The sequence below is a fragment of the Aquarana catesbeiana genome, linkage group LG02 (genome assembly GCF_042186555.1).
Source record: "Aquarana catesbeiana isolate 2022-GZ linkage group LG02, ASM4218655v1, whole genome shotgun sequence".
Lineage (NCBI taxonomy): Eukaryota > Metazoa > Chordata > Amphibia > Anura > Ranidae > Aquarana > Aquarana catesbeiana.
This window is the reverse complement of record NC_133325.1, coordinates 358,471,470-358,495,199: the sequence shown is the minus strand read 5'-3', so window position 1 is coordinate 358,495,199 and position 23,730 is coordinate 358,471,470. Positions and strand designations below refer to the sequence as shown.

At 39.6% G+C, this 23,730-nt stretch overlaps 1 protein-coding gene across 2 annotated transcripts in view; it reads left to right on the top strand.

The window, feature by feature from the left end:
* CLIP2 (CAP-Gly domain containing linker protein 2) overlaps nucleotides 1-23,730 on the top strand; it is a 211,569-nt gene that overhangs the window by 155,175 nt on the left and 32,664 nt on the right. The window contains exons 7-11 of one of the 2 annotated variants that reach the window (XM_073615038.1): nucleotides 290-393; nucleotides 4,568-4,628; nucleotides 8,351-8,455; nucleotides 10,972-11,916; nucleotides 15,145-15,202. In XM_073615038.1, the coding sequence (XP_073471139.1) occupies nucleotides 290-393; nucleotides 4,568-4,628; nucleotides 8,351-8,455; nucleotides 10,972-11,916; nucleotides 15,145-15,202 (1,273 nt within the window). The remainder of the gene's footprint in view (nucleotides 1-289; nucleotides 394-4,567; nucleotides 4,629-8,350; nucleotides 8,456-10,971; nucleotides 11,917-15,144; nucleotides 15,203-23,730) is intronic. The other variant, XM_073615039.1, reaches the window with a different exon arrangement.

Below are 23,730 nucleotides of genomic sequence, written 5' to 3'. Positions count from 1 at the left end.
AGCCCATTTACCATAAATATGGGTGACTTTTTTTTTTCTGGGAACTGCCCCAGCTGTTCCCTTTAACTTATACTAAATTTAACAGGTTATATTACGTGTTACTAATAATTTGAAAACTGAAAGCATTTCAATTATTTCCGTTTTGATGCTAATATTAAAGGTCAATATATATCTTTTATATTTATTTACTATAACAAACAATTTGTATTGGCATTTGATTGTTTTGGTATGTACAGTAGAGTGGGTACAATATAGCTTTCTTTGTGCTAATAGCTTTTTTCTGTGCCAGTATATTACAGAGGCCGAGGGAAATCTACAGAGGGCTCGTTCTATGGTAGAAACAACACAGAAAGAGAAAATTGAGCTGCTTAACCAACTAGAAGAGGAAAAAAGGTAAAACATTAGAAAAATATTTGTATTAAAAATGAACATTTTTTTTACATGTGATATTCAAAATACAGACAGTGAGCAAATAGATGAATTAAACAAAAATCTGAATTTTCTAGCCAATAAGTTAAACAATACGTGCACCATTGTGCTGGAGTTTCATCAGATTAGGTGACCTGTCAGAATGTGTAATTGAAGTGATGTTTCGTCGCCGCCATCTTGCTACACCCTGCACTTCTCTACAGTAAGGATACACTGAGAAGGGGGAAAGCGGACATCTTGTTACACCCACCGGAGTTTTGCATTTTACGCTTATTTTTAACAGTAAATGAGTTTATATAGTGAAATACAGTGCTTAGAACTCTGTCTGAATGTTTAAATGTTTCATTTTAAAAGCACTGATCTTCTGTCAGATTAGCAAACCTGTGAGATCAGCAGGCTTGCTGCTGCTTTTAAAATTTAACATCTAACCAGTCAGACGGAGTTCTAACTACTGTATTTTACTATATAAACTCACTGTACTGTTAAAAATAAGTATAAAATGCAAAACTCCGGTCAGTGTAACAAGATGTCCGCTTTCCCCCTTCTTACTGTATCCTTACTGTGGAGGAGTCTGGGGTGTAGCAAGATGGCGGCGACGGGACGTTACTTACGTTACACATTCTGACGGGTCACCGAATCTGACAAAACACTAGGATTTAAATGTTTTGATTCCCACCATACTTGGTTGATTTGGTCTCTTATAGACAGAAACACATAATTACAGTCCAGTAATATGCTGTGTATACTGACAAACTAAACAGGCATGCTAAGTAGCCTTTAAGCCTCATACACACGATGAGAAAACCGGACAAAGAATTCCGCTTTCAATGCGATCGTACCATAATCTTGTCCTTAGTACACAGCTGTCATCCAAAATTTTCCAAAGGGACCAGATCATATGACCAGGGACCTGATTGTACGATTTTAATTTAATCAGTACAGTTTTCGTCTGAAAATACAATATAAATACATTACAGCACTTCCAAAAAATGTTTCTGTTGTATGAGAATTTTTTAACTTTAGTAACCTATGCGATATGGAGACTAGAATGCAAAAAAAAAACGGATGATCATTCATCCAATAATCTCATCGTGTGTACTAGGCTTTAGACACAAATCTTATGTGTCTTTGGCAAGCTTTTAATGTCATGCATGTCCAAAGGGGTGCAGCAGTGACTTCTTTTATTTACCTCTGTGCCAGATCTTGCCAATGTTTGAAGATTCTGGGCCCCTGATGCCAGCTGTCAGAGGAGAGGAAAATAAAGGGAAAATGTTATATCTTCAAATATGCTTCATTTGCCTGGACAAGAAATATGCTGATAAATTTTAAAGTTTACCAGTTCTGCACAGGTCAACTCCATACAAACAGTACATTAGACAGATGAAGCACATATGTAACATGTATATTGCCTGTAAAAGAATTTGAAGAAAAATGAAATACTTGTGAGATCTACAGACCAATGCAATGCTATATAGCAGCAAGCTTGAGAAGCGTAACAGCACTTTTCAAAACAGTACTCTTGGAGACTTAGCACCTTTGCCTGGCTCTTGTCTGCTCATTGGTTATATTATTATTATTATATTAGTGACACTTTTTCTTTTTTTAGACATATGTAAACCTATTTTTTAATTAGTGCAACATATTCATTTATTCATATGTAAACTTCTCTCATCACCCATCAAAACAGAGCAGACACTGCCAATAACTAACCTTACTTTAAAGTGGAAGTCCAGTCAAAAATGAAATTTTTTTAGTTATATATGTAAAATATCTTTATATTTGACATTATTCATTTACTGTATAGCTGATTGCCAAGCTTAAAAAGTCAAATCAAAGCCAGACAATCAGCTTCTTCCTGTTCTTCAGGGACAACCTTACTTCCTTATTTCTGAATTCTGCATGGGGGTCTCTCAATTCCTGAAAACGTTGTCCTTCTCTTCTACATGCCCCACCCCCATCCCTCCTCTCCTTTTTAGACAGACATGCCTAGACCTGCCCAACCCCACCCCTCCTCTCCTTTTTAGACAGACATGCCTAGACCTGCCCAGCCCCGCCCCATCCCTCCTCTCCTTTTTAGACAGATATGCCTAGACCTGCCCAGCCCCGCCCCATCCCTCCTCTCCTTTTTAGACAGACATGCCTAGACCTGCCCAGCCCCACCCCTCCTCTCCTTTTTAGACAGACATGCCTAGACCTGCCCAGCCCCGCCCCATCCCTCCTCTCCTTTTTAGACAGATATGCCTAGACCTGCCCAGCCCCGCCCCATCCCTCCTCTCCTTTTTAGACAGACATGCCTAGACCTGCCCAGCCCCACCCTTCCTCTCCTTTTTAGACAGACATGCCTAGACCTGCCCAGCCCCGCCCCATCCCTCCTCTCCTTATTAGACAGACATGCCTAGACCTGCAAAGCCCCACCCCATCCCTCCTCTCCTTCTCAGATCTCCTGTCTTCACAAGCGCGTTTTGGCCAGCAGTTTCTCCTGAGAGAGAGAGAGGGGGGAGGGCAGGCTTTGGAAGTATGGTCTGTTTGTAAGAAAATAATATAAATTACAATGCAACATGCTGCAGATTTTCTACAGTGTACAAACACATGGTTGTTTGTGCATGGTACTGTGATGGCACTGTGTGCATGGTGTGGCACACGCCCAGGTGAGGGAGCTACATGTGAGTAATGAGTTTAAGGCTCCGTTTCCACTAGTATGACTTGTCATGTGACTTTGGACACATACAGTTGCATGACAAGTCACGTTTCCATCTATGCGACTTTGAAAAAGTGCCTGCACTACTTTGATGCAACTTTTGATGCAACTTTGATTCAGAGTGTAAAGTTGGATCAAAACTGCACTCAAAGTCGCACAGCCTTGGAGTCGCACTAGTGGAAACGTAGCCTAAGGCTAGAGTGTGAATTTGGAGTGTGACTTTGATCCAACTTTACACTCTCTGGATCAAAGTCGCATCAAAGCATTGCAGGTACCTTTTCAAAGTTGCTTATTTTTTAAGTCGCATAGATGGGAATGGGTGCCATTGAAATCAATGGGCTGTGACTTGTCATGCGACTTTGTGCCCAAAGTCGCATGACAATTCATACTAGTGGAGCCTAGTCTACGTTTCCACTATTGCAACCACAAAGTTGCACGATTTAGAGTGCGACTTTGATGTGACTTTGTGCAGCTTTTATCCAACTTTACACTCTGGATCAAAGTTGCATCAAAAGTTGCTTAAAAGCATTGCAGGTACCTTTTCAAAGTTGCTGATTTTCAAAGGTGCATAGATGGGAATGGGTACCATTAAAATCAATGGGCTGTGACTTCTCATGCGACTTTGGACACATAGTATCATGACAAGTCACGTTTCCACTATTGCACCCACAAAGTTGCACGATTTATAGTGCAACTTTGAGTGTAGCTTTGATCCAACTTTACACTCTCTGGATCAAAGATGCATCAAAAGTCGCATCAAAGCATTGCAGGTACCTTTTCAAAAGTTGCTGATTATCAAAGTTGCATAGATGGGAACGGGTGCCCCCCCCCCCCGTGTCCAGCTCCCTTCCTCTGTGCACAGCTATACTGTATATGTGCACTGCACGCCCCCCCCCCCCCCCGTTAGGATGGGGCTTTTTATTTCTTCATTTTCTCATGAATTAGGATGTACAATGAGAGAACACTGGGTGGGAACCCATGATCAGCTCCTCCCATCCTGTATACGCCCACTGGCTACACAGGAACAGTGTCCCTCCCAGGAAGTGATGTCACTAGCTTTCAGGAACCACACCCACTGGCTGACTTTAGTCTCAGAAGGAAGTAGAATTAAAGTCATGTGACGGCACTGGATACCGCAAAATAAAGGTAGAAAAACTGAGATTGTTTTAATTTTGAGGCATAAGGCTGAATTTAGCTCACATTAATGATTGCAAGGGAGAAATGTAAGTGTTAGGATGGACTTCCACTTTAACTTTCAACTACCATGCGGCTGCTCAATATAAACATTTTAGGTGATTACAGTGGATGACTTGAAAAATATAGGTACAAATTATTGAATCAAACTGATTTTTGTATGGTTGCTTCAAGTTCTTAAGGAAATAGTCCAAGAATGAATGATCTATCAGTCTTTTAAATAATAAATCTGTTATCCTGTTATAGGAAAGTAGAAGACCTCCAGTTCAGAGTGGAAGAGGAGTCCATTACAAAAGGAGATCTTGAGGTATCCGATTCCTTTATTTAGCTAGATATTTCATTTGGAAAATCTGTTATGACGGTAGTCGTGTACCAAGAAAAGCTTTATTACCATAGCTTTCCACACAACCCGTAGACTTGATTTTATCTTCTGTACTCTACATAAACCGATTAAAGCACTTGACTGGTTGCTCTGAGGAACATCACTATTTTCCCGAGTGCTGGCATAGGAAAGTGTGACCAAGTTCCAGCAGACATATTAAAGAAAACGTGACTAGTAATGGTGGAAGGTGTAATAACCCGGTCTGGGCAGTTGTAACAGGAGACCTAATGGGCATGCCAAGGATATCTTGGTTCTCAGTGGAAAGCAGGCACAAAAAGAAAAGCATCTGTGATGCCATTAGCAAATAGATTTATATCATTTATGGGGGAAATAATTTGGTTGCTGTGGGAAATACAGTGGTTTTCCCAATCATGGACCTTGTCCACATTTTTTACAAGGTATTATTGTCAATACAGTATGACAGGTATTGCTGCATATCACAGGTATCCTCTTTAAAATAGATTCCAGCAGATACTTTAATATAAACGTTAAACTTCTTGCTTACTTGAACCACTAGATTTATTGAACTTTACTTTAAAAGAATGCTAACAGCAAAAATCAGGATAGCCATGAAGGGCCACGTGTTTTACTGAAAGCGTCAGGTTGTGAGAAATCTGTCCTAAACCGTCAGAGCACTGGGACCTGTTCTACCTGATTTGGTCACCATGTTGACATGGCAAAGATAGTACAAGGTTCATTCCCTATAGAGCAGGGAATGATTGGAGTTTGGTTTTAAAGATCTTTATGTGTGATAATGAATACTTCTGGCACTTGTTATTTTTGTCTGGATTACCCAAAGTCCGGTATCAAAAGCAATTCTCCAGCTCATTGTATCACATGTGACAACTGGACTGTGTAAGGCCACTTTTAAACTACAACTAAAGTCTGCTATTTGACAGTCTATATTGGTCCCAAATGCAGGTACCGCGTGATAGTCAAGCCTTATACAGTAAACAGAAAACGTCTTTTCCTGAATGAGCCAAATCCTCTTCATTTATGTCTCACATTCTCCCCCTACCAGGCACTGCAGATCACAGTGGGAGGCAGTGCTGTCTATCCAGAAAGCAGTGGGTAGGATTTAATGAGCCAGGTGATGATTGACAAGTTACAGGGTTGTGAATCAGCAGGGACAGTTCTGATAGCCACTTCCCTTGCAACATCTTTTCATCCCACTGCAGTGCAACCAGGCTCATCCTACATGAGAGTGACAAATCTCATCAGGAGCAGTGCAGTATTGTTGCCATATCTTCACAGGAAGTGCCAATAGGTGGACCTCTCTGACAGGCTCAACAGGCATTTATTGGACTTTGCAGGGGACTAAGAACACTACAACTTCTAAACTTGAGTTTAGGAGCTTTTGGCATTTTTTTGCCAAGCTCCTAAACTCAACTCCATAAAAGCCTATGGGGGTTATTTACTAAAGGAAAATCCACTTTGCAATGCAAGTGCACTTGAAAGTGCACTTGGAAGTAAAATTGCTGTAGATCCGAGGGGATCATGCAAGGAAAATAAAAAACAGCATTTTAGCTTGCACATGATTGGATGATAAAATCAGCAGAGCTTCCACTCATTTCAGATCTACCCCTTAGATTTAGAGTGACTGCACTTTCAAGTGCACTTGCAGTGCAAAGTGGATTTGCCTTTCATAAATAACCCCCATGTGTCCATTTTCGCATATGCTTTGACAAGAGTTTAGAAGCAGCTGCGGTTAGAGAAGGTTCAACCTCCCTCTCCTGAATGCAGAAGAATCGCGTTCAGGATACTAACGTTTTGACCGTGGTAAAGTGACAACATTCTTCCATCCATTCAAATGGGGTGGATGGAAGAACCCCCCCCCCCCCCGCTTGGATATTATATTCTGACAGTGGCTCCTGCTTTTGTCAGCATACACTAATCACCCACTGATCAAGGGGAGTTTCTCAAACTTCGCTTTTTGACAGAAGCCAATTAAATGATTGACTTTTGTTGAGACGGGACTGGCACACACACCGAACAAGATTCGATCAATGCATAGCCAGTTTAAGGAAAACTGTAAGTGCTAGCTGTAGTACAACTTTACATTTATACTCATGGAAAATATTGAACTGTATAGACAGGTACTGTACTATGCAAATTCAAATTGTGCTTCATATTAAAACACACGGGTATTTTTGTCTGATCTTGAAGAAAAACAATAATATGTTCACTCTGTGACTGTTTCCTGTGCAGACTTTTTATTAAAGAAAAAGATTGCACGGAGACTGATATCAGTGTTATGCTCTTGAAGCTTTCTTATCAGAGCATTAGTAGAACTTATAAATATCGTGTCCCAGCCAAGACGCACAGGCACACTGGCTCTCTGTCACAATGTCCCTATTCTTTTGCAGTTCATCCTCCCAGATGGCCCCTTCCATTGACATTCACTCAAATAGAAACACATTGTGGAATGACATTCAAGTGCCTTTGTGGGGAAAACTTCCAGGCTCTGCAATCATATTGTGTATAAAAACGAAGAAGATAGATAATGTGTTCAATCGCCTTTTTTTGTTGTATTGATTCAGAAATCCTTTATTAGAAATATGACATTTGACAAATGGTCTAAATCTAGAAAAGTTTTATCTTTATTATTATCAAAAAATGCTCCTATGGCAGCTTCTGCAGAGCTGTATACTGATACTAATCATTGATTAAAAGGCATTTCCGAGTTTGCTATTTTTGTATTTTGGCAGCATGACTCAACACCAGTGGTGTATTTAGGTTTTGTGCTGCCCTAGGCCCGACTAAATGCGTGCACCCCCTAATTTAAATATGACCCACACGAATTACGTATTATCCGAACTAACGAATGCCGCATCTAAATGTATGAAACGTAAATAATTAATAATAATAACTGATAATAATAATTAAAACAATTTATTATTATTATTATTTATTATTATTAATTTGTTATGTTCTATTCGTTATTTTGAATGATTCGTAACTTCGGATAAATTTGTATTTGCTGTGTTCACTAACAGCCAAATTTGAAAGAAAATTCCAAGCGCTATAATTAGCTTAGCTAATTAGTTATTATTTCGGATTTTCGTTCTTTTTTCTGATTTTTGAATTTCCGAATTAGAATTTTGGGATTTTTGAATTTCGGATTTCAGAATTTCCGAATTTTCAGATTTCAAATTTCCGAATTTTCGGATTTCCAATTTCGATAATAACGAATGACCCGAAAAAAACAAAAAGGAAACAAATGAAACAAAAATGAACACATTTTTTGGCAGTGCACATGTCTACAAGACATTCTTTTTTACTTACGCAATACTTAGATGTTGAGGTTTATTTGATCCAAAAAACAGCATATAAAATCAAATTGTTTTTTCACCCAGGTTCAGTTGTCATTTCCAAACATGTATAAATGGTCTCTTGACCTGCTGTAGTTAATTGAAGCCTTCTTCTACTTACTGTTTTGCTATTGGCCGTCTCAACTGTGTTGTGTACGTTTTCTGGCATTCGGGGCAACCAGTCACTAAATTGGAGCAAACTTGTTCCCCCATGTAAACATTTCTCTTTCAGCAACCATTCCAGCCTGAAGACAATATTTTTCTGATATAAATGTTGGATAATATTGCAACCTTTTTTCTCCTGCTATCTCTCTTTTTCCTATCCCCTGGGTGCAGACACAGACGCAGTTGGAGCATGCCCGAATTCGGGAGCTCGAGCAGAACCTGCTGTTTGAGAAGGCAAAAACTGCAAAGCTTCTCAAAGAATTTGAGGACCAGAGGGTATAGTAAAATGAAATCAGTGACCCCTACCTAGACTGCAGTGTGCTTTCCAGCTTCATTTACACCTCCGGCCCTGACCTTTTTGCTTTTAGTCATTTCTGCCCATTATGGCTTTAACAGTTTTATTTTTGCATCCACGTTTCTGTGCACACCCAAATAAATTATTATTTGCCAACTGTTTTTTTTTTCCAGACTTAAAGCAGTAGAACTTTAAATGCACAAGCCAAACCTGTGTGGATTTTATAAAAATGGTCTCTTTACACAAAAAACAAAGCCTGTTAAAGAATTATGATGGAAGTTTTCTCAGGCAAATGAACATACATTGAGAATGTGTTATGATATACATTACATAACAGACAGCTGTAATCTCATGATAATATGAAGAGATAATGGTATACAGTGCTACTGCTTTAAGTATGCTACTCAGCACATGGAATCATTGGCTTTCAGTTAAGCACATGAGCATTTTTATAGCAAACATCATTGTCTCATTTACTTATTTATAGTGACTCACAAGTAAAAGTTTTAAACATTCATTAAAAATGATTCAGTTACCTCACCAATGCTATGACCAGATGGACTTTTTGAAATGTTTTCATGTAACATACTAGCATTACATTCTGTAAGTCAACTAAACTCAGTGACTTTGCTGTGCTTATTAAAATAAAAAATGATGTGAAATGCATGTACAGTAAGCTTACAGTAAATTTAATTAATCACAAGGTTAACACGTGTTGAAGGTAAGAAGCCAGACGGGCTTATATGGCACATTTAAGTGCAATAGATCTCATTTGTCCATAACTTTCTCACATGAACAGAAAAAAATTACCCTCACTGCAGATAATTATCTCCAATAATTTTATGGTTCTCCATATGGCCATCACATTATCGTTTATTTTGTTCAGTGTACAGGCTAAATGTATGCATCAGAGCAACATATGCAGATCTATATGGCCAAATGTTTCAAAAGTTTGGAACACTCAAGCTGGCCATTCATTTTTTTAAAAACTGACCACCCAAGTTAAAAGAATGTAATAGTTTTGGAAAATGTACCCCAGTTTTTTGGCATCTCAAATGTAAGAGTTTGACTTTCGAAGAAGCTGAAAATTTATTGTGCCACACTTTAATTTTCTCTAAAATAGCATTTAGAAGCAGTTTGAACTACTAACATCAGAAGCGTATGGCAAAAAAAAATCAAAATCCAAACCTACTAGGATACTTTAAATGATATGCTCCACGTGTTTATAGCAGCCTGACTTGGGCTCCCTGACCAGACTTTACAACAGGACCAATACAGGTCAATGCATATAGGCTTCAGGTTTTTATTTAAGGCATTAGGAATTTCTTTAACCTTAATGTCGAAGTCTTAAAGAGGAAATTGTACTTTTGTACATTACATGAATAAATGGATCTATTAGATGGACATTTAAATGACATGGGGCATGAAATGCTCTAGAATCGAAATACTGAAACTTTAATGCCGCGTACACACGAGAGGAATGTCCGAAAATTCTGACAGACCTAGAAAGAGAACATGTTCTAAATTTTTCCGACGGAACCAATACCTATTGGGAAAACCGCTCGTCTGTATGCTGTTCCGACTACTAAAAACTATGCATGCTCTGAAGCAAGTACGAGACGGAAGCTATTGGCTACCGGCTATTGAACTTCCGTTTTCTAGTCCTGTCACGTCCACCGCGTTCTGGGCGGTCAGAATTTGGTGTGACCATGTGTATGCAAGACAGCTTGAGCGGAATTCTGTCGGAACTCAGTCGGAAAAACCTTCAGAGTTTACTCCGACAGGAAAACCGGTCGTGTGTACAGGGCATAAGGGTCAGTCCACTTAAAACTAGCATTTCGATTATTGACACTGATGGACTCAATAATGCACCTCCAGGCATTTGCTATAAACCAGGAAGGGTATGAGATCACCTCATTATGGCAGCAGGATGTAGCTCAGAAGTCAGGTGCAGCAACCTTTCAACTAGGTTCCCCAAGACGAATAAAAAGCTGTTGGTCTATTCAGCTTGGTGACATGATCTAACCAAAACAATATGTCAGGGTTTGGTTACTTTCCTTTAAATAATATCAGAGATTGTTAATCCAAGCATCAAACTCTGTAAAGATGAAAAAAAGCACACTTATATGGCAAATTAACACCTTGAGTTATGTCTTGTCCAGCACACGATTAACATTACATAAGAGCAATACCAGTTGGTTGTTGACAATTTACTAATACTAACAGAGAGCATCTAACACACAACCATATGTCATTCCCAATTTGGTTTTTATACCAGGGCATATAAGAAGATCTGAAGTTTTTTTGCTGAAAGTTAGCCTGTACTGAGTAATGGATAAATACAGAATAAAATATGTCAATGTTGCATATGACTAAAGCATTATGCCCTGGTGTTAAATAATTCACTAAAATAGATAACAATACTATCATTGTTTAACTGTCTGATTACTTGAACTGATAATGTAACATTCATATGTGCTTTTTATCCTTTATACAGCTAACAACAGTAGCAGAGCAAACCAGAATTCAACAGCTGGAAGAGGAACTGAACCTTCGTCGCAATGAGATTGAAGATCTCCAAAACTGTTTAATGAACTCTAGTCAGTCAGAGACACCTGAACATAATATTGGACTGCAAACCGAGGCGTTGCGGCTACGGGATCAGCTCCTGTCTGCTAGTAAAGAGCATCATAAAGAGAGTAGCCAACAGAGAGACAAGTATGAGAAGAACATGAAAAGATATCAACAAGAGATTGAGAAATTTAAGGCCTCAAATGAGAAATATGTGCAGGAAATTGGGGAGCTGAAAAAAAAACTGGAACAGGCCACAAAGGAAAACATAGGCATGATGGACGGTTGGAAATCTAAATTGGACAGCTTAGTTTCTGATCATCAGAAATCATTGGAGGACCTAAAAGGTTCTCTGGTTACCAGCCCAGACTCACAACACAAAGAAATAGTGGAGCTTAAAGCCAGCCATGAAAGCCTTAAAATGGAACATCAACTGGAACTTGAAAACCTGAAAGCTAAAAATGAGATAGAAATTGCAGTTCATGTCAAGGAAAGGGAGACTTTGAAAATCAAACTCCAAGAGGTTAAAGATGAAATAGAGGAAGTAAATAACAACTGGAGATCACAATTAGAATCAAAAACCAATCAGCACCTCAAAGAGCTCCAAGACATTAAAGACAAATACCGAGAGGCAGAACAGCGAGTATGTGGGCTAGAGAAGCTTCATGCTGAGTACAGTGATCAGACACAAGCCATAGCCTTCCTTAAGGAGCAGATCGCTGCTGCTGAAAAGAAAATGCAGGACTATGACATGCTTCAGAAAGCAGACACAAGACACAAGCAAGAGATTCAACGACTACAGGAAAAAATACTTGTTCTAGAAAACAAACTACAGTCAATGGAGGCTATTCATTCTTCACAAAATGCTAATGTAGGATATATTTGTTACTTTTATCACTTCTGGATATGTTTGACAATTTGACAATTTTTTAGACAGTTACCATTGTAAACAACTAGAGACATGCATGACACAAAAATGCTTTTTTTACAGTTCACAAATTAGCCTAGTAAGTGGAAAATTATTTTTACAAATAATAATTAGTCTTTTAGAAAAGTTTTGTAGTGTGTGTATAGGCGGGATTTTCGAGGGACGACTTACATCAATATTAATAAAATACAAATCATTTTATTAGCAAAGTTTTAAAAAGTGTTCACAATTTCTAAAAGCATAATGCAGGCCAGTCATATACAAAACCTTTTCTCCCACTTTCCAGTAGATATAAATACAGTTGTAGTAAAAATTAATCTTAGTGACAAATTTATCTTTCTTTATCCATAGAAAGGATATGCCCTTGTCAAAAGTTGAACCCCTTTCTAGGATAAAATCCACTTCTTCAGGAGCCGACGGGAACAGAATTGGCAAATCTACACAAAACACAAATTATCAATAAACAGACATCACATCCATTATCCAATAAGACGATAATGTGTACAATCTTTTATCACATAGTCAAAAAAGCACCACTGTGATTACCTGGAACCCTCCAGAGTGAGGTATGAAAACAAAATTCCCACCAGCAGGCCCAGCAAACAGAACACAAAATGGGGGCCAGTGACTACCCCTTGAATGGCAGACCACATCGGGAGGCATTCATATTGGCTTATATTAGTATGCTGAACTTCAGCACATATAAGTGTCACTCATGTCTATAAAATATGCACCATAACCTTAACCAGTATAAATATCAGGCCTCTACATCTCCAGGTGGATATATGGCTATCTACATGTCTATCTATATCTACCGTATATGCACGCAAAAAAACTTTTGTGTAAGGTTCTATTATGTCAAGGGTGTGGCACATTATAGCCAGCTTTTTGGATCCTTATAATTAATCTTGAAAAATAAAACAAACAAAATGAAAATAAAACTATTTGACAACAGTAATATACTCAAAGGGCCTTATATTTCAAAATGTCTGAAGGGATATTTGTCATAATAAAAGCAATCATATACATTCAGAATCTATTTACATCTCTCTGTGTGCATTGACATGCATTGTGTTAAGGCATCCAATTCACTTTAAATAGGTAGTTAACCACTTGACCTCTGGAAGATTCACCTTCCTTTATAACCATACCATTTTTGTGATGCGGCACAGCCTTACTTTAACTGACAATTGTGCGACACTGTACCCGAATAAAATGTTTGTCCTTTTTTTCCCACAAATAGAGCTTTCTTTTGGTGGTATTTGATCACCTCTGCGGTTTTTATTTTTTGCGCTATAAACAAAAAAAGAGCAACAATTTTGAAAAAAAAACTATATTTTTACTTTCTGCTATACAACATATCTAATAAAAATATGTAAAAAATCAAATTTCTTCATCAGTTTAGGCCAATATGTATTCTGTTACATATTTTTGGTAAAAAAAAAAATCCCAATAAGCATATATTGATTGATTTGTGCAACAGTTATAGAGTCTACAAATTATGGGATATTTTTATTTATTTTTTTAATAGTAATGGCGGCGATCAGTGACTTATAGTGGAACTGCGATATTGTGGCGGACAAATCGGACAGGGCAGGGAAGGGGTTAATATAGAGGGGCGCTCAAAGGGTTAACTGTGTACCTAGGTTGTGCTTACTTACTGTGGGGGAGGTGCTTTGACTAGGGGAGAGCAAAGATCTGTATCTGTTCAATGACTGCTGCAAAAATCTTTTAGGAATGCCTGAAAATATGTGTATAATCTATCGTCTGAAGTAGTTCTTAGGGAAATAATTTTTAGTTGGGAGAGTTTGCAGCTTCTGTTTTAACAAGAATAAACTGATACTGGACCTTTTTGACATCTGACAAAAAGATCTGTTTATGTACAGCTGAGCTAATAAAATGAATACAAAATAATAGGTATCCAGGGCAAATAACAAACAAATTGCTGGCAGTGAGTTTGAGTTAGGAAATTAAGCAAATAGAACAGTATAAATGATCCTGTCACCTACTGTGACCCATCAGATGTTATAGCTCAGATAAAGCAAACAATATCATTGGTTTTGGTGATAGCCCTACTTTTTCTCCATATTTGTTTACTTTTATTGATTTATAGAAGGGGTATTGAATTAAAATTTATGGAGGGGCGGTCCTTAATGTTTTCTTCCAGCAGAGGTGTGAATCTCATGTTTGTGTTATGACTTAGATAGGATATAGGTAGTCATTGGGGGTTATTTACTAAAAGTGGCAAAATCTGGTGCAGCTCTGCATAGAAACCAATCACCTTCCAGGTTTTATTGCCAAAGCTTAATTGAACAAGCTAAAGTTAGAAGCTGATTGGCTACCATGCACAGCTGTACCAGATTCTGAGTGCACTAGTATTGTGCATTCCATAGCATTTCAATAATATTTATTGTCAATTTTCAGTATGATCGTTTATATCAGTGCCCTCTTACATCAGGTGATCCCATCAATGTGTTCCTTTACATTGGGTGCCCCCATCAGTGTACCCCCTTAGATTAAGTGTCCCCATCAGAGGACCCCAGTACCTTTTTCTGCCAGACAAGCAAAGTGTGAGAGCCAGGGGGTGGAGCAGGCTACAGGTCTGGACAGAGAAAGCTCCACTTCTGCCTTCCAGTGATGATGGGGGAGGGCCTCATGTGAAGTCATTGTTAGGTGGTCCTAACAACCAATCACTGTAGAGGAGGGGGGGGCCTGAGCTGGGGACTGGCTGGCTGACGGTCCATATAAAACTGTTACACTCTCCAGGTCTGGACTGTTGACCACCATTTAGTGAAACCAGATTTATAGTATTATTTAGGTGCAAATGATTTAGCAGCATATTGTATCATTAATCCAGATGCTGACGGGAACAGCAAAAACACATACTACTTTAGCTGTAGCGAGAACTGCTGAATCTTCAAGCACTCTTATTGGGGGCAAATTCCCTCTATTGTTTAAAAGTGTTTTGTTACTCTGTTTCCATCACTCAGATCTATGATTTTGTGAAAATACGCAAATAGTATTTGTTGAGTGAACCCATTTTGTACTCAGTAGCTTCAGGTATTAACTGAACAAAAGCTGACGATATCATGAATCATTAAAGCAATCAGGAAGATGTTACGCAGCCATTCTGACTTTGAAATTTATTCTCTTATATATTTTCTCTTGCAGATGATTGAAACAAATGAAATGTCTGAGGAAAAAATAAAAATGAAAAAGACAATGGAAGGTATAGACTTCAATATTGGTGTTTATCTGACTATAAATCTAAATTCTATCGTTGAATGACTTTGCAGTACTGGAGGACTGTACTATTTCCTTGTTTTCACAAAACTGTCCCTAAGTATTATTCAAAGCTGAATTCCATGCAGATTTATATATATGCCATGTAACCCAGCTGTGCATCAATTCTGAATCCTTTATTGTATCTTAAAAATTCAGATATTGTAACTACTTCACTAATCTATGAATCAGCCTCCTGTAATCTTCTGAGCAGGACACAGACTGGGTTAGGAAAGGGGTACCACTATAGAAGGAGGAAAGTGCGGTCACTAACTAGCTATGTTGTCTGACAAGGGAGGCTAGGATCATAAGACTGGCTATACAGAATTATTGATGCTTTTGGGAGGTAAAAGCCAGGGCTGCTGATAAAAATCACGGGGCTCCGTAAAGCTTACCTTACAGGGCCTCCCTCCTCTGAAAATATTAAATTATATTTTTGCTAAAATGCAACAGCAGTGATGCTGTGTTTTGCAGCCACAGAAGAAATTATACTGCCGTTGAACAGGACCCATTCAAGTGAATAGTGGCATGGAGGCAATATCTGCACCCCCACAGTGAGCGATCGGTATCGATCGCTCAATGTGTTCATTCAGGATGGCGAGCCCCCACCCCCGCCCTTCATCCTGAAATAATCCTCCTGTGTGCCCTCAGCAGCTGCCAGCTGGAAAGAAGTGGAACTGGCAGCACTGCGAGGAAAGGAGCACACAGGGGTCTCAGACAGCAGGGAGCGCAGATACTAGAACCAATCCCCCTGCAGCACAGATGGAGGGTGAAAAGAGAAGTTGAAGCCGGAAGCACTGCAAAAGAGTCACAAGTGTCAGCAATAAGGCAGTTCTGCCAGCCCTTCTGCTTGGCAGGTACCCAGGCCCCCTTTTTGAACGGATGAGGCCTGTGCCCAGTACAGGAGGATTGGCTGTACTGCCTTATCAGTGTCCCTGGTAAAAGCCATTTCAGCTGTGTGCTTAATAGCTTTTCTGAAGCTCCCAGCTTAAAGTTTATGACCTGCTAAAAAAACAATCCGACCATGTGTGGGCTTCATCGGACCTTCAGCTGACTTTTTCTGTCGAAAATCAGACGGACTTTAGATTCAAATCTTTCCGACGGACTCGAGTCCGGTCGAAAAATCCCTTCATCTGTATGCTAGTAAGATGGGCAAAAAAGGACGCAAGGGCAGCTGTGGCTACTGGCTATGAACTTCCTTATTCTAGTCCCTTCGTACGTCATCACGTTCAAACCAACGGACTTTTGACCGGACTTTAGTCCGTTCGTGTGTGGGCACGTCCGGTTGTTCGAAAGTCCGTCGGAAAGACCGTCGGACCTTTGATGCTGAAAAGTCCGCTTATGTGTACGCATACGTTTGAAAAGAGAGAAGAGAAAATTCCCAACAGCAACACAGACAGAAATAAAAGTGGGGCTTTTAGTAGGCGAATGTTTTGTATTGCTGTTTGTGTCCCTGCTGCAGATTTTCCCCCACTTACTGCTTGGTGAAAACTCCCTAACAAAGCCCTGCGTAGTAGGAAAAAACTGACAGAGGTTTCTCCTTCTCAAAGAATGATAGATGATGTGTGTGTGTGTGTGTGATTGAGGGTCTTTTTGAGTACGTTTGTAAAAGCAAAGGCAGAGAAGAGAGTATAATCTTTTGTCATGCTAGTGCAGTATCCAGTATATTCTGGACATTAGCATATTATGATCATCCAAACCCATTTATTTTGGATAGACCAAAAACATCACAAGAATAAGATGTTGGAATCATAGTACATCCAAAAATCTACCAGCAGACACACGTAATAAAATTCAGAAACCCTGGTCTAGAATGCCAAAAACTCCCTCCTCCCCTTGGCACAGCTGTGATAGCGTGACGGCTCAGCTTTTTAGCAGATCTTGTTATTACCAGGCTGTGCAATCTTTGTATAGTATTAGAGTACAATCCACTACCGCAAAAATCTGCATCTGTGGATTTGGTGTGTAAACTATGACAGATACAAAATTTGAGCCATGTGTTAAAGCAAATGAAAATACCAATCCACATATGATGCATTTTTTATGCATAATATTTTTATTTTATTTGTATGATCCACTAAAAGCCATGTAAAATATTTTTCCAAAATTTCTCAAGGGATCACAACTCATACAAGTACAGTATCTTGTTATTCATATTCCTTTCATTTAGTAATTTTTCCATAATGTAGACATAAAAAGAATGATTAATGTAAAGCAAAGCATTCAATAGATAATAATAAATAAATAATTTATAACCTGAAATGATGACCTGAAATAATCCTGATTTCTCTTGCTGAGTTCATTCATCATCCTTGCAGTGCAATATGTCAGCAGCTGGAGATGCCTTAGGGGTAAAACATGGAGGTCAAGGTCACAGACTGAGAAAGTCTTATTTTCTCTGCCTTACATACACACCCAGAACATGTGTCACTTCTGTAATCTGGAAAGGTTCTTAACCCTTATGTAACATTGTGCATTTGAAAAGCTAGAATGGAAGTGGAAAATGAATCTAGACTAAGTATCCTGGATGAAATAATCCCTACACACCATAGTGAGATAAATTGTAAGGACCATAATGCGTTATCCTTGTAAAGTCTTTACTCTTAAGTGGGATGCACAATGCATCAGTTTACCACCTGGATAACTATGATTGATTTTGCGCTGCCTCTTTGCCAGATTACCTACCAAAGCAAGAAATACCTACCAAAGCAGGAAATGCTATCACAATTGCCCAGCATATCTGGCTACCATGGATTTTTTTAGCATGTAACAAATAAATATAACAAACGTTTGATATATTAAATTGCAATTAAATATGTAAGTGTGAGTATGTAAAGATTGGAACGAACTAGGAAAATTATTTTCCCTATATTGAGAGCGTTGAACAAAAAGAACAGCAAATCCACCAGCTATACTTTGACTAACATGAGCTGGAAGGTTACAGCACCAAATAGATCTACACTTTAATATACATTTACATTCATATTTAGGGGCCAGGTATACCAACACACATATCAAAAAAATGGTTACAGCATTTCTAAATCACCCAAGTGCGCTGTCATTTGGCCATGCTGTAGCAAGTAACATATCAAACAAAATTCACAGCATTCCTTAATGGGTCGATTGTGAATTTTTTGACAAGATACAGTAATTTGGCCAGATTTTAAAGAAAGTTATGGCCCAGCCTAGGTTATGTCTAGTGTATGTTTTATCTATCAGCCTAAGTAGATATTCAGATATGCTACTACAGGGGTCTGCAGGAGAAACAATTTGGGCAGTATGGCCCTTTTATACTGAGTAAATGATCCATCATGATGGATTAGGTTTATCAGATTTCTCCCCAGGTATGTCATTAAAAAACAAACAAAACACTAGCTGAAAGACTCTAGTGTTGCCCGTAGTGTTGTTCATATATTGTAGTGTCTGTTGTCAAAACTGCAAGAACAGGACCATATGACGTGAAGGAGTTTGGGACACTATATAACACAGCAAGAAACCTGCCAGTTGGGAAGTGGGAATTTGAGAGGAATATTGAAGGCCCGATAGGCCATATGGATCAATTTGAATTGAATTTCCTTCCAAATTCTCCAAACATCACTTGTCTCTGACAGTACCAGACTTGCTGTATACTGTTCTGAGCCTCTTCTGGTGTTTGTTGGGTCAATATGGCCCACTTAAAAATATTATTTGTATAAGGGACATGGTAAGTTGACTGTTCCTCTAAAGAGTGTGGTGTATGAAGGATGAAGATTTTTTCTGAAACGGTGTAGAGAACTGTGTGTTTGGTGTAGTTCCTCTGGTTGTCATGGTGTTATATGAGATATGAGCAAATGTAAAATTTGTTCATGTTGTAGATATTGACCTAGGAAAATGTGGTAGATCTGTTATATATGCTGGAATGGAAAATATGTGCTTTGTGGGGACAAGAGGTCCTAAAGCATCTGAATCATGGATATACCTTTGTCATGCCAGTTCGATGATTTGGGAGTTTGCCAATTGGGGAAAAATCAGGGATTTGTCAAGGGGAAATTGTTCCCAAAATCTTCAGGCATTTCCTTATCTATCTTGATGTAATTGTGTTTCTCAGAAGAAATATATGTTTTATAGATAGAGGTGCCTTTCTTCATTTGCTATGTAGAACTCCAGACAGGGATCACGGAGAGACAATATGCATCACAAACTGGTTGGTGTAGTATGAGGTGTTATTAAGCCTGTCTCCTATATATCTCAAAATACTTGCCAGATTATGTACCATCACTGAGGTTGTAGTAAAATTATGTAATGCATGCCTGCTGTCATTAATTTATAGTATGAAAATATAGTGCAGCGCTAAACCTACATGCAGAAAAATATATAAACTAATATGTACTTCTATATATGTGCCATATAGTGACAAACATCAAAAATGCAGTGACATGCTGTGAATGGACAAAATAACGTCTCTAAAAGATGTGACACACTCAAAAGTCAATAAACAGTGAGAAAAGTGGAGGTCTTCTCCAAAGCGAGGGGGGTATCAGTGTCTTGGAGAGACTAAGGACACTCGAGTAGGAGGCGACCACAGGTTGCAATAACACTCCGATCTTCAAGAAGAAAAGGTGGGTACTCTTACCGGATCCATGGGACGCATCTGCCGTATAGCAGTGCGTCTGTAAGGCAAAGGGGGTGGTTATCAAGGATATTCAACCAGGTGATGTCTTCCGGGTCTCGACCACCAATGGGGGGGTGGTTGTCTTGGACAGGCAGTGGATCTCCAATACACCCGATCTCCGGTTCCGGAACAAATCGATCAGAAGCAAATGGTTCTTGGTGGGCCCATGGAGGAAAAGAAAAAGGAACTCCACATAGTGTAGATCAAAATGATCTTCTGATCGATTTGTTCTGGAACCGGAGATCGGGTGTATTGGAGATCCACCGCCTGTCCAAGACAACCACCCCCCCATTGGTGGTCGAGACCCGGAAGACATCATCTGGTTGGATATCCTTGATAACCACCCCCTTTGCCTTACAGACGCACTGCTATACGGCAGATGCGTCCCATGGATCCAGTAAGAGTACCCACCTTTTCTTCTTGAAGATTGGAGTGTTATTGCAACCTGTGATTGCCTCCTACTCGAGTGTCCTTAGTCTCTCCAAGACACTGATACCCCCCTCGCTTTGGAGAAGACCTCCACTTTTCTCACTGTTTATTGACTTTTGAGTGTGTCACATCTTTTAGAGACATTATTTTGTCCATTCACAGCATGTCACTGCATTTTTGATGTTTGTCACTATATGGCACATATATAGAGGTACATATTAGTTTATATATTTTTCTGCATGTAGGTTTAGCGCTGCACTATATTTTCATACTATTTGGGAACTTGGTTTGTTGTGTGCTAGAAGCTGTAGTTGTTTTTAGTTACAGTTTGTATTACTGGATAGCGCAGCATTTTCTTTTATATTGCGTCATTAATTTATAGTCTAATTACTATAGCCCCGTAAACTCTGTCTGGGCCCAACTACAGTCTAAATAAAGTTTTTGACGGAATGGGGAATGGTTGGAGCTACTGTCAGCATTTTACTGCCATCGCTGCCTTTATAGGAAAGACTTGTTTTCAATTCCTGTCAGGACAAGAAGTGATGAGAAATCCCTCAATCTGGGAGCCCAGACAAAAACAGAAGCCTTTTTTTAAGTAAAGTGAGGAAGAGCTATAACCTTTAACAATGTTTTTACTGCTCTCCATGCCTTTTTGTCTGTATGATGTCTGCATCCCCAAATTCTTGTATGGGTGCCAGAGGAACAGGAAGTGAGGGAGGATCTCCCTAGTGGAGGTCACATATAGAAACAGAACGCCTGTCAGGACAAGAAGTGATGAGAAATCCCTCAATCTGGGAGCCCAGACAAAAACAGAAGCACGTTTTTAGTAAAGTGAGGAAGAGCTATAACCTTTAACAATGTTTTTACCGCTCTCCATGTCTTTCAGTCTGTATGGTGTCTGCATCCCCAAATTCTTGTATGGGTGTCAGAGAAACAGGAAGTGAGGGAGGATCTCCCTAGTGGAGGTCACATATAGAAACAAAAGCCTGACAGAAATTTCAACCCTGTCCATATTCTTTTCAGTTCTGCCCATGGTGGTTCCTGGGCTCTCCTGTTTCTCTGGTAAACGGTCAGGATCCCTTTACACGGGAGAGGTCTGTTCCCTCCATCTCATGAAGTTGGAAGCGACAATGATTTCATCATTTCTGGTATCAGAGCTGTCACTCCTTGGCTGTTAGCAGGAAGGAAGGAAGAGCTAATCAAGCATGCTTTGGTGGACAGAGGAGACAATGGGGGTCACAGTACCTGTCACCTGCCCAAAGCTTTTACATGTTAGCACCCGTGTGATAGGAAGAATGTTAAATTAAAAAAAAAAAAAAACATTTTAAAAAGTATAACAAATGCATATTATATTGTGTTTGTGTGCACTAAAATCCATTTTAGTGTATTGTTTATTGAAAATCTGTAGTTGATAGCCAGCTGTGCAAATATCATAAAAATTGCAGCTGCCTCCATTTAATTCTACAGGACCTCTGCTTTCAGAAAATCCTAAGAATACCCCAAATGTAGGTCACAAATGCAGTGTGTTTGCCTGCATTGGATCACATGCTACAGAAGTACTAATCAATCCAGTTGCAGTGCGTTTTTAAAGTAGTGTATGCACTACACAAATTAATTTAAATGGATTGCCTGAAAACACACTGCACTCAAATTGCTCATGAATGCGAGCAGGTTACTGGGTCATTCCTGGTGTGAACTGGTCCTCACAGTAACACAGTGCAGAAAGACAGATCTAGGATTCTTAATCTGGAAATATCATATACAGCTTCAGGGAGAGTTACACCATTGCTAACATATTTTTGTGGACTGTTCTGATTTATAAGCCTTGTAAACTGAAATGGATATTTAATTTAAATGCACACAGGAAATCATGCATTCATCAGTTTCAAGCCAGATTCCCCCCATTTAGTTTTCCTTCTTGTATACGAAGTAACTTGATTCTCATCCACTATAGTGAAGGTCAGTAGCTCCTTGTAATGGGCACAAAGTCAATATGCAATCGAAGACATCCCATGTGAGACGTACGCCAGCCATTGCTTACCCATTCTTGTCAGAGTAGACTGTACTTGACCTCTAAACTGTAGCAAATTGTTCTTATATTCAGATTTTGTATGCCCTTTATATTTTTCCTATTGAATATAAATGCACTGACTTAGTGTACTGTGTATAAGAAGTCACTAAAGCAGTGCAAATGCTATATGCATAAATAGAACAACTCACAAGGGAATGATCTGCTTTTGCATGCAAATTTGACATAACTATTCTAAGTCCAGCTAAACTCCTGACAGGAGTTTTAGGCCTTCCCGATGCTATCCAAAACTAAAAAGAAACTTTTGGATATAGACATGTTAATCCATCGCCACTGGTGTAACATATATATATACAGTGTTGTAGTAGTGTGCCTTCTTCCAAGCAGGGCCGCTGATAAGCCAGTACAACCGGCCCTGTTGTAAAGGGCCCGGCGTACTGAGCTCTGCATGGGGGGCCCGGGCAGCCTCACGGACAGTCAGTGCAGAATTTAAAAAAAAAATGGCTTTTAAACTCACAACCCCGCTCAGCCGCTACCTCTAGCTTGGGGGGGGGGGTGTATTTTTGCTATTTCCTGGGCCCCTCTCTGATAATCTGATAATCTAATCATTCCACATCTGCTATACATGTTCCTGCAGCTGCCCATTTTCGCTCCCTGGCAGAGTGATCTTCCTTCACTCAGCTCCCCACTTACTAGTCGGACTCGGACTGAGAGAAATAGAGAGAGCGAGAGGCTGTGAGGCAGGCTGTGGCAGGCAGCTGACAGCGTCCAGGAGCATATACTGCATATACTGCACTGTACATTGGTATATTGTCACCTACTATTACCCAAAGTCAGCAGGTTCTCTGTCACAGTGTGTCACATGACATGGCTGTTGGGTGCTGATTTTGTTAACTTATTGGTCAGAAGTTAACAAGGTCAGCACCCAACAGCCATGTCCTGTAACACACTGTGCAACAATAGTAAGAAGAGCCGGCAAGACTGTAATCCTTGAAGTGTCATTCATTGGTGCATCAGAGTGACAATAAAACAATAATACTTACGCGTTTCAGCAATAGCCTTAGTCGTAGCGACTAGCACCTGTGAGTGGACCTGGTGTACGGATTGGGTTGTCCCTGCAGAGAGTGCTGTTACCTTTTTCTGTAACTCACTGTGACAGAGCCAGCCATGATAGAGCACCTGCACCTGCCTGTATGTTATAATGCTGATGATCTTACCTGCCCGTGTTGCTGTGTTATAGGGCTTCTTTCACAGGGAGTGGAATCCACTTGTTCACCGGGGGGATCTGTTCGCTGATCTCCTGCTGAGCGGAGCGGGCATTTGATAGGACTGTGTCCACTCAGTGTAAGCTGACACGGACACAGCC